Source organism: Pithys albifrons, chromosome 25 (genome assembly GCF_047495875.1).
Source record: "Pithys albifrons albifrons isolate INPA30051 chromosome 25, PitAlb_v1, whole genome shotgun sequence".
Taxonomy (NCBI): Eukaryota; Metazoa; Chordata; class Aves; order Passeriformes; family Thamnophilidae; genus Pithys; species Pithys albifrons.
Genome location: NC_092482.1, coordinates 3766113 through 3779048, shown reverse-complemented (window position 1 = coordinate 3779048; position 12936 = coordinate 3766113). Strand labels below are relative to the sequence as shown.

The window sequence follows — 12936 nt, the reverse complement described above, 5'->3', positions numbered from 1 at the left end:
GCTTGGCCGTGGCACTGAGTGCCATGATCTGGTAAAGGGACTGGAGTTGGACCAAGGGTTGGACTTGATGATCTCAGAGGTCTTTTCCAACCCAATCCATTCTATGATTCTGTGATTCTATGAAAAAAACTGGCAACTCAAACAGGTTTAAACTTAAACTAACTGTATATATTTATATTAAAAAGGGAAAATTGAAAGAAAGCTACAATAGAACCCACACTTACTCAAGTCTGATGGAACAACAATTTCCTACTTCCCACCAAAACCAGATTTCATTATTCTAAATTCATAAAGCACCCCAAAAACACACCCAGCAAGGAACATAAAGAAAGAATGACAATAAAATGTTTCTACTTCCCTGAACTAAACCAAAATGCAGAGGAGCAGTGACAGCACTGAGAGAACACTCCTGTATTTATATCTCAGTTTTGCATCATCTGGTATGAAATATTTCTTTGGTTGCTTAAGTCAGGTGACACCTGTCCCTCCTAATCCATGTCAGATTTTCAGGGACTACCAAAACTGAGGCCTGGCTAAAACTCCCCTGATCTGTGAACACCAACAGAAGACCAAACCAGAGCACAGAAGTCACCAGGACACTTCTGTACTCCTTGCAGAGCCAAATGGGGTTTGGTCCATCATCTCAGCTCTGGTGGCTCCAAGTGGTTTTAATTGTGTTTTACTTTATAAACTGGACCCAGCAGGGTGTGGAAGCCCAGGGTGATGTGTGTGCTCTGCTCTCTCCTGCAGCCACCAGCTCGGCCCACCTGGAGGACCTGGCCTACCTGGACGAGCAGCGCCACACGCCCCTGCGCACGTCGCTGCGGATGCCGCGCCAGAGCGTGGCCGGTGCCCGGGCACAGCAGGACCTGCGAGGTGGGAGCTCAGCCCTGGCCGTGCCCAGCCCTGGGGGTGCTGGGGGGGCAGCTGGGGGGGCACCTGCTTGGGCCAGAGAGTCAGAATCTTGGAGTGCTTTGGGTTGGAAGGCACCTCAAAGCCCACCCAGTGCGACATGGCAGGGACACCTCCCACCAGCCCAGGGTGCTCCAAGCCCTGTCCAGCCTGGCCTTGGACACTCCCAGGGCTGGGGCAGCCACAGCTTCTCTGGGCACCTGTGCCAGGGCCTGCCCACCCTCCCAGCCAGGAATTCCTTCCCAATATCCCATCTATCCCTACCCTGTGTCAGTGGGAACCCATTCCCATTTGTCTTGTTCCTCCATCCCTTGTCCCCAGTCCCTCTCCAGCTCTCCTGGAGCCCCTTTGGGCACTGGAAGGGGCTCTGAGGTCTCTGGCTCTAAACCCAGCCTAGAACATCCTCCAACTCCATGGAATCACAGGATTCCAGAATGGTTTGGGATGGAGGGACACGTAAGGATCCCACCCCTGCCATGGGCAGGGACACCTCCCACCAGCCCAGGGTGCTCCAAGCCCTGTCCAACCTGGCCTGGGACACTCCCAGGGCTGGGGCAGCCACAGCTTCTCTGGGCACCTGTGCCAGGGCCTGCCCACCCTCCCAGTCAAGAATTCCTTCCCAATATCCCATCTGTCCCTACCCTCTGGCAGTGGGAAGCCATTCCCTGTGTCCTGTCCCTCCATCCCTTGTCCCCAGTCCCTCTCCAGCTCTTCTGGAGCCCCTTTGGGCACTGGAAGGTGCTTGAAGGTCCCCCCTGAGCCTTCTCCAGATGAATCCCCCCAGCTCTCCCAGCCAATCCCTGATCCCCAAGGGATTAATACATTCATACTGTCTATAAAATTAGGAATTTTGGTAGACTGCTCTTGGTTTTTCTTTTTTCCCCCTCTAAACCCAAGGTTTTCAGCCCCCCCTGGCATTTTGCAGGGCAGGAGCCCATCCCAGAGGCCACTGTCCCAGCCTGTCCCTCACAATGTCCCTATTCAGGCAGCCCTTTGCCTTCTCAAAGGCCTTTTGAGAGGGGAAAGTTTTGTGGCTCTTTTTGGCAAATCCCACCACCGAGATGTTGGCAATGGGAAGAGGAGCCAGGGCTGACTTTGGAGTGTTCTGTTGGTTCCCAGGGGGCTCCAGCTCCATTTGCTCCATGTCCTTGGGGTTTAACCCCACCCTACAACTTCAATCTGAGCTCAGCCCTTGGCCTCGTGCTCAGCTGGCACTGGCACACCCCGAGCCTGCAGCAGGTCCTTGGCTTGGTGCTCCATCCCCTCTTTTGTCCCTGCACAGCTGAGGAAGTGGCTGAGAAAGCTCATCTGGGATATTTTCAGGTTGTTCCTGTGCCTGCTTTACTCTCCTCTGTGCCCAGAAAATGGGTTTCTTTTGGCCATACATGAAACTTTCCTCTTCTCTGAGGATTTTTTTAGCAAGTGCCACCATCCTTGGGTGAGGAATTGGGGACCTGGAGGTCACAGCTTGGATTTCCACACAACCTGTTCCAACCAGGGCCCAGCCAAAGACCTGAGCCCCCCAAAAGCACCTTTGGGTGGCAGTTTGGAATGAAATCCTCTGTCTGGGGAGGCAGTTCTGGAAGAGCAGGCAGGGAGTGAGGAAAGCAAGGCTTGCCAGAGCCATTTCCATCTGCTGGGAGGCAGAGCTTGCCAAGGCTGCGTCATTTGCAGTGTTTGCATCCAAAACATTCCACTTTATTGTAGGAACAGGATCAAATTGTTTTCCAGACACACTTTGAATTTGTTTCTGATCCTGGTTGAGGTGCTTTGCTGTTTGTAAAAAGAGAGAGAGAGAAGAAGAGGATGGTGAAAAAACCCAAACCCATCACTATTTGGAAATATTTTGATTTAAAAGAATATGTGAGGGGGGTTTTCCCCCCAAATGCTGCATGTTGGAGATATTGCTGTGAAATTACATCACTCTGAGCTTTTATTATAAACAGCAACTCTTTGTTCCAGCTGGAAAACCTGAACTTGGGTTTAATTTTAATATCTTTAGTCTTGGCACTGAACTAGTGAAGCCATTCCTGTGTCAAGGGACATGTTACAACCCACTGGTTATTCCCAGTGTTCCAAAATCCCAGGGAGAGAGACTGAATGGGAGACTCTCCCTGCTGTTTTTTGTTAAATCAGTTCTTTCACCCAGGGGAGTATTTGAACAACCCCAACACAAAGAGCCTGACAAGGATCCGTCCCAGTGATGGGTTTTTAATAGGATGGTGGAGGCAATTGTTGCTTTCCCTGCTTTCATCCCATGGGATTCGGGGCTCTTTGGGGTTGCTGTATCCCAAAAATCTGATGGCTGGGATGGACCACAGAGCAGGAGCCAGATGGCAACAGAATTCAGGGTGTTAGAATGCCAGGTGGCGACCCTGTGCCACCGTGTGGTGACCCTGCATGGGGACCATGTGGTGCTGTGTGGTCACCCTCTACTGCCACGTGGTGACCCTGTGCCACCGTCTGCCAGTGGGTGGTGACCCTTGCGTGGTGACCACGTGGTGCTGTGTGGAGACCCTCTGTCACCACGTTGGTCACCCTCTGCTGCTGTTTGATGACCCTCTGCTGCCATGTGGTGACCCTCTGTGCCCGCGTGGTGACCCTGTGCCACCGTGTGGTGACCCTCTGCTGCCAGGTGGTGACCCTGTGCCCGTGTGGTGCTCCTGTACCTGCATGGTGCCCCTGTGTCCATGTGGTGACCCTGTGCCACCACGTGGTGACCCTCTGCCACTAATTGGTGCCCCTGTGCCTGGTCGGTGACCCTGTCTGTGCCTGTATGCTGACCCTGTGCCCAGTTGGTGCCCCTGTGACCATGTGCCAACCCTGTGCCTGATTGCTGACCCTGTGCCCGGTTGCTGACCTTGTGCCCGGTTGGTGCTCCTGTGCCTGGTTGCTGACCCTGTGCTCACTTGGTGCCCCATGCCCGGTTGCTGCCCCTGTGCCTGGTTGGTGCCCCTGTGCCCGGTTGCTGCCCCTGTGCCCACTTGGTGCCCCATGCCCAGTTGCTGACCCTGTGCCTGGCTGGTGCCCCTTTGCCCAGTTGGTGCTCCTGTGCCCAGTTGGTGCCCCTGTGCCCGCTTGGTGCTCCGTGCCCGGTTGCTGCCCCGTGCCCGGTTGCTGCCCCTGTGCCTGGTTGGTGCCCCTTTGCCCGGTTGGTGCCCCTGTGCCCGGTTGCTGTCCCTGTGCCCAGTTGCTCACCCTGTGCCCGGTTGCTGCTCCTGTGCCCGGTTCCTGACCATGTCCCCTGTTGATGCTCCTGTGCCTGGTTGCTGCCCCTGTGCCCGGTTGCTGCCCCTGTGCCCGGTTGCTGCTCCTGTGCCCGGTTGATGCCCCTGTGCCCGGTTGCTGACCCATGCCCGGTTGCTGCCCCTGAGCCCAGTTGCTCACGCTGTGCCTGGTTGATGCTCCTGTGCCCGGTTGCTGCCCCCGTGCCCGGTTGCTGCCCCGTGCCCAGTTGCTGCCCCTGTGCCCGGTTGCTGCCCCCGTGCCCGGTTGATGCCCCCCTGCCCAGTTGCTTCCCCTGTGCCCGGTTGCTGCCCCTGTGCCCGGTTGCTGCCCCCGTGCCCGGTTGCTGACCCTGTGCCCGGTTGCTGCCCCCGTGCCCGGTTGCTGACCCTGTGCCCGGTTGCTGCCCCCGTGCCCGGTTGCTGCCCCATGCCCGGTTGCTGCCCCTGTGCCCGGTTGCTGCCCCCGTGCCCGGTTGCTGCTCCTGTGCCTGGTTGGTGCCCCTGTGCCTGGTTGCTGCCCCCGTGCCCGGTTGCTGCCCCCGTGCCCGGTTGCTGCTCCTGTGCCTGGTTGGTGCCCCTGTGCCCGGTTGCTGACCCCGTGCCCGGTTGCTGCCCCGTACCCGGTTGCTGCCCCTGTGCCCGGTTGCTGCCCCCGTGCCCGGTTGCTGACCCCATGCCCGCTGTGCCCGCAGTGCGGTTCGCGCCCTACCGCCCTCCCGACATCTCTCTGAAGCCGCTGCTGTTCGAGGTGCCGAGCATCACGGCCGAGGCCGTGTTCGTGGGCCGCGACTGGGTGTTCCACGAGATCGACGCGCAGCTGCAGAGCCCCAACGCCGCCGTCAACCGCGGCGTCGTCATCGTCGGCAACATCGGCTTCGGCAAGACGGCCATCGTGTCCCGGCTGGTGGCCCTGAGCTGCCACGGCGCCAGGATGAGGCAGATCGCCTCGGACAGCCCCCACGCCTCCCCCAAACGTGAGTGCAGCTCAGGGGGCGTGGCTGGCACCTTTTGGGAGGGTTTGGGTTGGGGTGATGAGCCCGTTTGTCTTGGCACGGAGAAATGGGCTTGGGGGCTCATAGAATCCTAGAATGGATTGGGTTGGAAAAGACCTCCGAGATCATCAAGTCCAACCCTTGATCCAACCCCACTGTGATCACCAGCCCAGGGTGCAGAGTGCCCTGGGCTGCTGATCACAGTGGGGTTGGATCAAGACATAGTGGATTCTCACTCAGTGCCACATCCACAGAACCACAGAATTGATTGGTCTGGAAAAGCCCTCTGAGATCATCAAGTCCAACCCTTGGTCCAACTCCAGTCCCTTTACCAGATCATGGCACTCAGTGCCACGGCCAAGCTCAGCTGAAAAACCTCCAGGGATGGGGAATCCACCCCCTCTCTGGTTGTTGCCAGGCAGAGAAAGGGCTTTGTCAGGAATTACATTGTGGGATGGTTTGTGTTGGAAAGGACCTTAAAGATCATCTGCTTCCAACCTCCAGCTACAGGGACACCTTCTGCTACACTGGGTTGCTCCAAGCCCTGTCCAGCCTGGACTTGGACACTTCCAAGGCTGGAGCAGCCACAGCTTGTGAGGACATCCCCACCCTCACAGGGAAGAGTTTCTTCCTAATATCCAATCTAAGTCTGCCTTCCTTAAGCTCAAGGCCATTCATTCCCCCATGTCCTATCACTCCATGTCCTTCTGAAAAGTTCCTCTCCAAGTCTCTTGGAGAGACCTGGAGACCTTTAGATCCTCCTAAAGGGGATTTTTATGCTGTTCCTGTTCCAAAGCTGCTTTTTGGAGAGTCAGAATAGTCTGTCTCTGATTTCTCTGGCTTAGAAACATCACAAACTGTCTCTGATTGGGATGACTCCAATTTTAGAATTCCAGAAGCACAGAATGGTTTGGGTTGGAAGGGACCTTTAAAGGTCACCCAGTCCCATCCCCCTGCTCATGCCATCTCCAGCTAGATCTGGTTACAAAAGCATTCCAGTGCATTCTGTTGGTTAAAACTTGGCTGTAACAATGCCAAGGTCATGGGTTCAATGCCCTCTGTGGGCCACTGACTTAAGAGTTGGACTCAATGATCCTTGTTGGTCCTTCCAGCTCAGAATAGTCTGGGATTCTGGGATTCTCCTCCCCATATGGGTTGTTTATGTCGGTGGAGATGTCCAGGGTGGGTCACCCAGGCTTGCTGTGCCCGCTGTGGCCCCATCCAGTGCCCAGCACTCTGCTGACAGGGTGGCAGGTGGAGATGGCAGCATTTCAGAATCACTCAGCTCTCAGTGAGTGAGTAAGACAGGACTAAAAATACTGGCTGAGGTACCTGGAGGTGTCTTTGAGGATGTAGGTCACTGTACCTCAGTGAAGCTGCAGCTAAATCTGTTTACTGGAGTGCAGGGCCCTTGCCCTGTCAGAGGAGCTGAAATGTCACCAGGGCCTGGCATGTTCAATAGTGTCACTTGTCAGAGCTAAATGAACAATGTGGAGTGAAAGGCAGGGCTTGTTCCTCTGTTGGAGCTGCAGCTCTGCAGTGCCCCAACTGTGTGTGTGTGCCCAGCCTGCTCAGGGGGGTGGAGATCAAAGGCACTGCTCTGCTTAACCCTTTCTGCACTAAAGGCTGGATTTCTCCCAGGAGATGCTCTGGATCCTTCATGCCCAGAGGATGTTGGTCCCACTTAATACATTGTGTAGTTCCCATTAGTTCACACTCTGTGTGTCCATGAAGTTAAAAGCTGAATAATTCCTCACTGTTAGTTATTGGGATGGAAATCTTCAGAATCAATATTTAATTTGACTTTATTTCCTAAAGAGATCACCAGCCCTAGTTTAGCTATAGAAGATAATAATTATTCTATGAGAACTTTGTGGGTTCCTTCCAAGACATCCCAAGTCCTGGTTGAGCTATAGAAGATAATAATTATTCTATGAGATCTTTCTGGGTCCCTTCCAAGAGATCACAAGTCCTGGTTGAGCTATAGAAGTTAATAATTATTCTATGAGATCTTTCTGGGTCCCTTCCAAGAGATCACAAGTCCTGGTTGAGCTATAGAAGTTAATAATTATTCTATGAGGTCTTTGTGGGTTCCTTCCAAGAGATCACAAGTCCTGGTTTAGCTATAGAAGTTAATAATTATTCTGTGAGATCTTTGTGGGTCACTTCCAACTCAGGATATTCGATGATTCATCTCTGATTCTATGATAAGTTTCTTTGTTGTTTCTTTTCCCACATGCTGAAAATAAAATCTATTATGCTTAGTCCAGTCTCTGTTTAATAACAAGTGCTAATCAGGTGGTCTGACTCTGCCCCAGCAGTTGTGCAATCAGCATTAATAAACTGCCTTCAGTTCAGCCTCATTCCCCTAATTCCTGTCTCAGAAAAGGAGTGCAGGTGACAGTGGTGTCACAGTCAGGGCTGTGCATCACTGACAACATCAGGGTTTGTTCTCCTCCTCCTCTGGTGTTGGGCATTAAATGGGTCATTGTTTGCATGAGGATTTCAGGGAGGCACTGCAGGAACCCAGGCAGGAGAACCCTGTGCCAGGGCTGCACCTCAGGGTGCTGCTGCCCTTCAGACATCCCTAAAAAGCTCAGTAATTAGTGCTGCATGTCTTGGTGTCACAGAAATCCTCTGTGTGGAGTGAAAATCAGAGTGGGCTGGGAATGTTCCCCACAAAGGAGGGGCTGTTGTAACAATCTGCTGTAAAAGCCACTTTCTGTTTGCCAGGCAAAAGGAGCAGCTAAAAATGCAAGAGAACACAGTTCAACTTGCCAGAGATGATTCCAGGATAATTTATGATTTGCTTGCAAGCCTTTCCCAGATCCTGGTGCTGCTCCTGCTCCTCTCCCCCTGATTACATTAATGGGCTTCAGATGGCTGTGTTAGCTGGGGCTCTCCAGTTATTTATGTTAGAAAATAGGCCCATAATTCAGAAAAATTGGCTGTCTGTGCTGAAGGAGGACTTGGAACCGAATTACCCAGCGATTGCTCATGAGGAGGGAAGGTCTGTTGGCAGAACTGCAGAGCAGGAGAGCTCTGCATCCAATCCCCCCAACCTGGAGGCAGAGCCTTCCACAGTGCCCACTTGACTCCATTCTTGGCATGAATTTAAAGCCAGTGGAATTACCGTGGAGAAGATGACTAATCATGGAATCTGCTGAGTTGGAAGGGACTCATCAGGACCATCCAGTCCAACTCCTGCCCAGGACACCCCAAAAATCCCACCCTGTCCCTGAGAGCTCTGTCCAAACACCCCTTGAACTCAGACAGGCTCAAAGCTGTATCTTAAAGGTCCTTCCTAAAAGTGCTGCTGCCAAACCCAATTTCTTGTCTGGAAATCCCTGAAATCCCAACCAGAGTATTTGTGGGGATTATTTTAACTGCCATGCTTAGCAACCAGCAGCCAGCCTGGTTTGGAATGGTGCTGTCCGTGCTTTTCCTGTGGTAATTCCCGACCTTTTTCCTTGGATAGATGTGGATGCCAACCGGGAGCTGCCCTTGAGCCAACCCCCTGCTGCCCACCCGTCCATCGCCAGCGGGAGCTGCCCCGGCACCCCCGAGATGCGGCGGCGCCAGGAGGAGGCCATGAGGAGATTGGCATCACAGGTATGGCACTGCCCACCTGGGGGCTCTTTGGAACCTTGGGAAGGTGTCAGTGTTGATGGAATTTCTCCTGCCTCACGTCACTCAGTGCCCTGGAAAACACACACGGCTCAAATGCCTCCCCGGGAGCCTCCCGAGATCCTCTGGAAGGAGTTTGGTTACCCAGCAAAGTTGTTTGTCTAAAAGGAAATTCAAATTCAAACTGCATCAAATTCACCTCCCTGCCACTCTGAGGGTTTGTCTTTCCCAGCCTTCCTGCTTTCTCCTTCCAAATGTTGGGATCTGGCACAAGTACCAGGATAATTGTGCTTTGCCTTGAGCAGTGAGGACAGAATTGCCCGGAGCCTGAGCAGGGGTTTGTTGGGAAGGGGCAGGTCCTGTGGGGTGGGGGAGGCCCTGCTGTGTGTGCACTCAGGGATTTCTTGGAAAATCCTCCCAAACAAGATCACAGCCCTTGGAGCAACACACAAATCACTTGCTGTTGTGGCAGGAGGGGATTGGATGGAACATCTGGAACGCTGTCACTTGTGTGTGTGAGATTTACAGCTTGAATTTATTGTATTCCTGAGATTTAACCCCAATTCTGTGCTGGTGGGAAGGTGCCTTTCTATTCCTTTGAAACCTGAGAGTTTGCTCTTGCTCCTCCTGCACCTTTTTGGGGGGCTGGGAGCAGTTTCCTGTGCCTGCTCCTGCTCTGGAGAGGAAAACAGCAGGCAAAGCCTTTGTTTAAATCATTACCAGGACATGTTTGGCTTGGTTTTTTTTGTGCCAGATCCTGTCTTGTCCTGTCTGCTTTGCTGCTGACCCACATGGCCAGGCAGGAGGGAGTGTGTGGTAGCTGTGTAAATAAATATTAAGGCTTGATCCTCTGCTCTTCCACGTGGAGTTCTTGAAAGGAACACAATGCCCAGCTGTGGTTTGGATCAGGACTCATTACCCATCATATCCCCTGCAAATCTGAAGCTCTGCAGGCTCCCAGAAAGGGCAGTAAAATGTGCTGGCTCTGCTTAAAATAACTCATCCATCTCAGCTTTCTCCCTCTGAGAGCACAAGTCATCCTGCTGGGTACATCATTGAGAAATGGATGTGGGTTTGGCTTTGGTTTCCTCTTGGAAAAGGAGAAGGGATGGGCTCCTTCAAACCCTCTGGCACATCCACAGCACAGACCACTCACTGAAGCTTTTTGGCATCTCTGATCACCAGGGAAAGGAGGAAGAAACAATCCTTGCAGCCAAAATTAAAATAGGAACAGGTTGTTACACCTTGGCTGCAGACTCCTTCAGGAAAGGGTTTTAAAGCCCTGCTCATCCCTTGGCCAGAGCTTTTTTTGGCAGAATAAATCCTGTGTGTTGGTGTCACTGAGGTGGGAGGGTCCTGCCCCTCGTCTGCAGCAGCAAAGATGCTTCACCTCCCAGGAAACCCCCACTGCTCTCAGTGGAGATTCCAGAAATATCCATCCCCAGCTTCCAGACATCAGGCCTTGATGAACTGAGCAGTGCCAGGTTGACCTCAGAGCTCTTGGAATCCCTTTTTCTGCTCGAGTTGCTGACACAGCACACGTGGAACTTCCCAAAACTCCGTTGGTGTTCAGCAAAAAATTCCTGGGATGAGTCAGAACGGCGGCACTTCATTCAGCATTCAGAGACCTTGGGCTTGTTCCCAGTGCTGCTGTTGGCCTTGGTTGGGATCCTTGGAGAGCAGCAGCTCCTCTGCCTGCCTCCTTTCCCCTGGATCCTGAAGGCAGAGTGATCCCAGCTCCTTGGATCCTGAAGGCAGAGTGATCCCAGCTCCTTGGATCCTGGTGCTGGAAGGAGCACGTGTCGGTGGCTGATGATTTGGGGAGAGCAGGTGACTTCCAGGTGTGCTCTGAAATAAAGCACAGGGTTAAATCCTCAATCAAAGCTTCATTTCCTGCCCCGAGGAGAAATAATTCTGAAAGTACAATGGTTTGTTCAGTTTTTGTATTCAATTTGTTTGAGCTCCACGTTCCTGCTGGTGGTTCTTTATCATAAACAAACAATCTGGTTTTGTTGCATCAGAGGCTTTTCCAGAAGGGACTGGTGAGCTTGATGGATTACTGAGCCTGGGGAAGGAAGACAAAGGCAAACAAAGTGGTTAAGGGTGGTTGTCACACTGATAGCTGGGAGTTGTGTGTGTTGTGCACTGGTAGGAACCTCCTGAGCAGCACAACTGGGCCCCAGTGCCGAGGAATCCCTGCTGTCAACAGCAGATAAATTGATTTCCTTGGAAGGAGCTGCACCATGTGATGTCCTCCTGAACAAAACAAACACTCCCTGCTCCACCCCAGCTGTGGGGCTTGAACATCTGAGTGACACAGAGAGGGAAAAAAGGTTTACTGACCTGGCAAGGGAATTGAAAATCCATTAAAATAACAGCGTGGAGCTCTTTGTTGTGCCTCGTTCAGAAGCTCCATCTCACGTGGCTGAGTCGCCTTGGAGAGACCGGGGGGGTTCTGAGGCCGTGGAGATGCTGAGCAAAAGCACTGAGGGGCTGGTAGACAACAGTAAAAATAGTTATTTAAAATAATTTAGCTGCTTAATCCCAATGTCTGATGCCACGTTCTGCAGAGAGGGACAGTTTAGGAAAAGCTTCACATAGAGAAGCTTTCCAGAGTCTGGGATAACAAAGAAAAGAAGGAGTGGAATGTCCTTTGGTGCAGGAGGAAGGGAGAGAGGAGCAGCATATTCCTGTGTCAGTAGCTGTGGAACAAAACAATAATCATTGAAGGCCTCCTTAAACACGTTTTGTCCAGCTGGGTGAAGGAAAAAGAGCCCAAGGAAAGTGAAGGACCCGTCGGTCATTCTGGTTGGAAAAGTATTTCATGGCCATGTGTGTTTTATAGTTGCATTAAGACTGGGAGTCAGAATTGAAGTAGGAAAGAAAGTGTTGACAGTGATGGACAACCACAATTGTCAGGAGGATTTGGGGAGGCAGCTGAGCCATCTGTGAGGAGCTGGAGAAGGCTGAGTGCAGATGTTCCACCTCTGCGTGCGCCGCGCAGAGCGGGATGTTCTCGGCCCGGGCTGGGCTGGCTGTGCTGCAGAAAGGCAGATCCTTCCAAAAGCACATTAATAATGTACACACAGCCTTGGGTAGTGCTTGGCTCAGGCTCCAGAATGCTGGTGGGAAGCTCGTTGTCCTCTCACCCACTCCCTTCCCTCTGCAAATGTCACTTCTCCCCAAATTCAGAAGTTGCGTGTCTGGGATGACAGAAATGAAAGGTGAACAGTTGCTTTTCCTCCTCTGGATTATTCAGGGTTGTGCTTTTCTGCCTGCTTTTTGTGCAGTGAGTTCTTGGGGGCAAGGGCTGCATTTATCTCTTAATGTCAGAGATGAATAAACCCCTAATTTTAGAAAGAAGTAACTGCAGAAGACCAAGCAGGAGCTCCACTCAGCCCTGCCATGAGCAGAGCATCGTTGGGTTGCAGTCTCAGGGGGCAGTTTGAAGTCAGCCATGGCTGAAAAAGAGATTCAGGTTAGATATTGGGAAGGAATTCCTCCTGTGAGGGTGGGCAGGCCCTGGCACAGGTGCCCAGAGAAGCTGTGGCTGCCCCAGCCCTGGGAGTGTCCCAGGCCAGGTTGGACAGGGCTTGGAGCACCCTGGGCTGGTGGAAGGTGTCCCTGCCCATGGCAGGGGTGGCACTGGATGGGCTTTGAGGTCCCTTCCAACCCAAACCACTCTGGGATTCTCTGATTTCTAGTTCTGTGTTCATCAGCAAACTAATGGAGAAAAATTGCTCAGAAATGAGGCAGTTTAGCCAACAGTGTCAGGTGTGATTTTTGAGCTTGAAAACCATGCCAAGAGAACTGTACCCACCTGCAGCAGGAGCTCTCTGGTGTTACCACGTGGTTGTCCTTTCTTTCCAGAGTTTTCTGGCTCCAGTTGCTCCTGGGCAAAGTGTGACTTGGGCTGCAGTGTGGCCTTAGAATTATAGAATTGTTTAGGTTGGAAAAGACCCTTAAAGTCATCAAGTCCAACCATTCCCCCAACATTGCCAAGGCCACCACTAACCCATGTCCCCAAGTGCCACATCCACATGGCCTTTAAACCTCTCCAGGGATGGTGACTCGGCCTGGCTTGTCCAGAGCCGGTCCTTCATCTCAGGGAAATGAGATGAGAGGCTTTCCCACAACTGCAGCCTGTGCTGAGGGACACTGACCCACCCAGAGGTGTC

The 12936-nt window shown here is 52.7% G+C and overlaps 1 protein-coding gene across 6 annotated transcripts in view; it reads left to right on the top strand.

The window, feature by feature from the left end:
• Nucleotides 1-12936, top strand: part of TANC2 (tetratricopeptide repeat, ankyrin repeat and coiled-coil containing 2) — a 216432-nt gene that overhangs the window by 138388 nt on the left and 65108 nt on the right. For all 6 annotated transcript variants that reach the window (XR_011699673.1, XM_071577333.1, XM_071577335.1 and 3 more), the window contains 3 exons: nucleotides 751-876; nucleotides 4832-5113; nucleotides 8610-8743. Coding sequence is in view for 5 of the 6 variants with exons in the window: in XM_071577333.1 (XP_071433434.1) it covers nucleotides 751-876; nucleotides 4832-5113; nucleotides 8610-8743 (542 nt within the window). In the remaining variant the exon portion in view is untranslated. The remainder of the gene's footprint in view (nucleotides 1-750; nucleotides 877-4831; nucleotides 5114-8609; nucleotides 8744-12936) is intronic.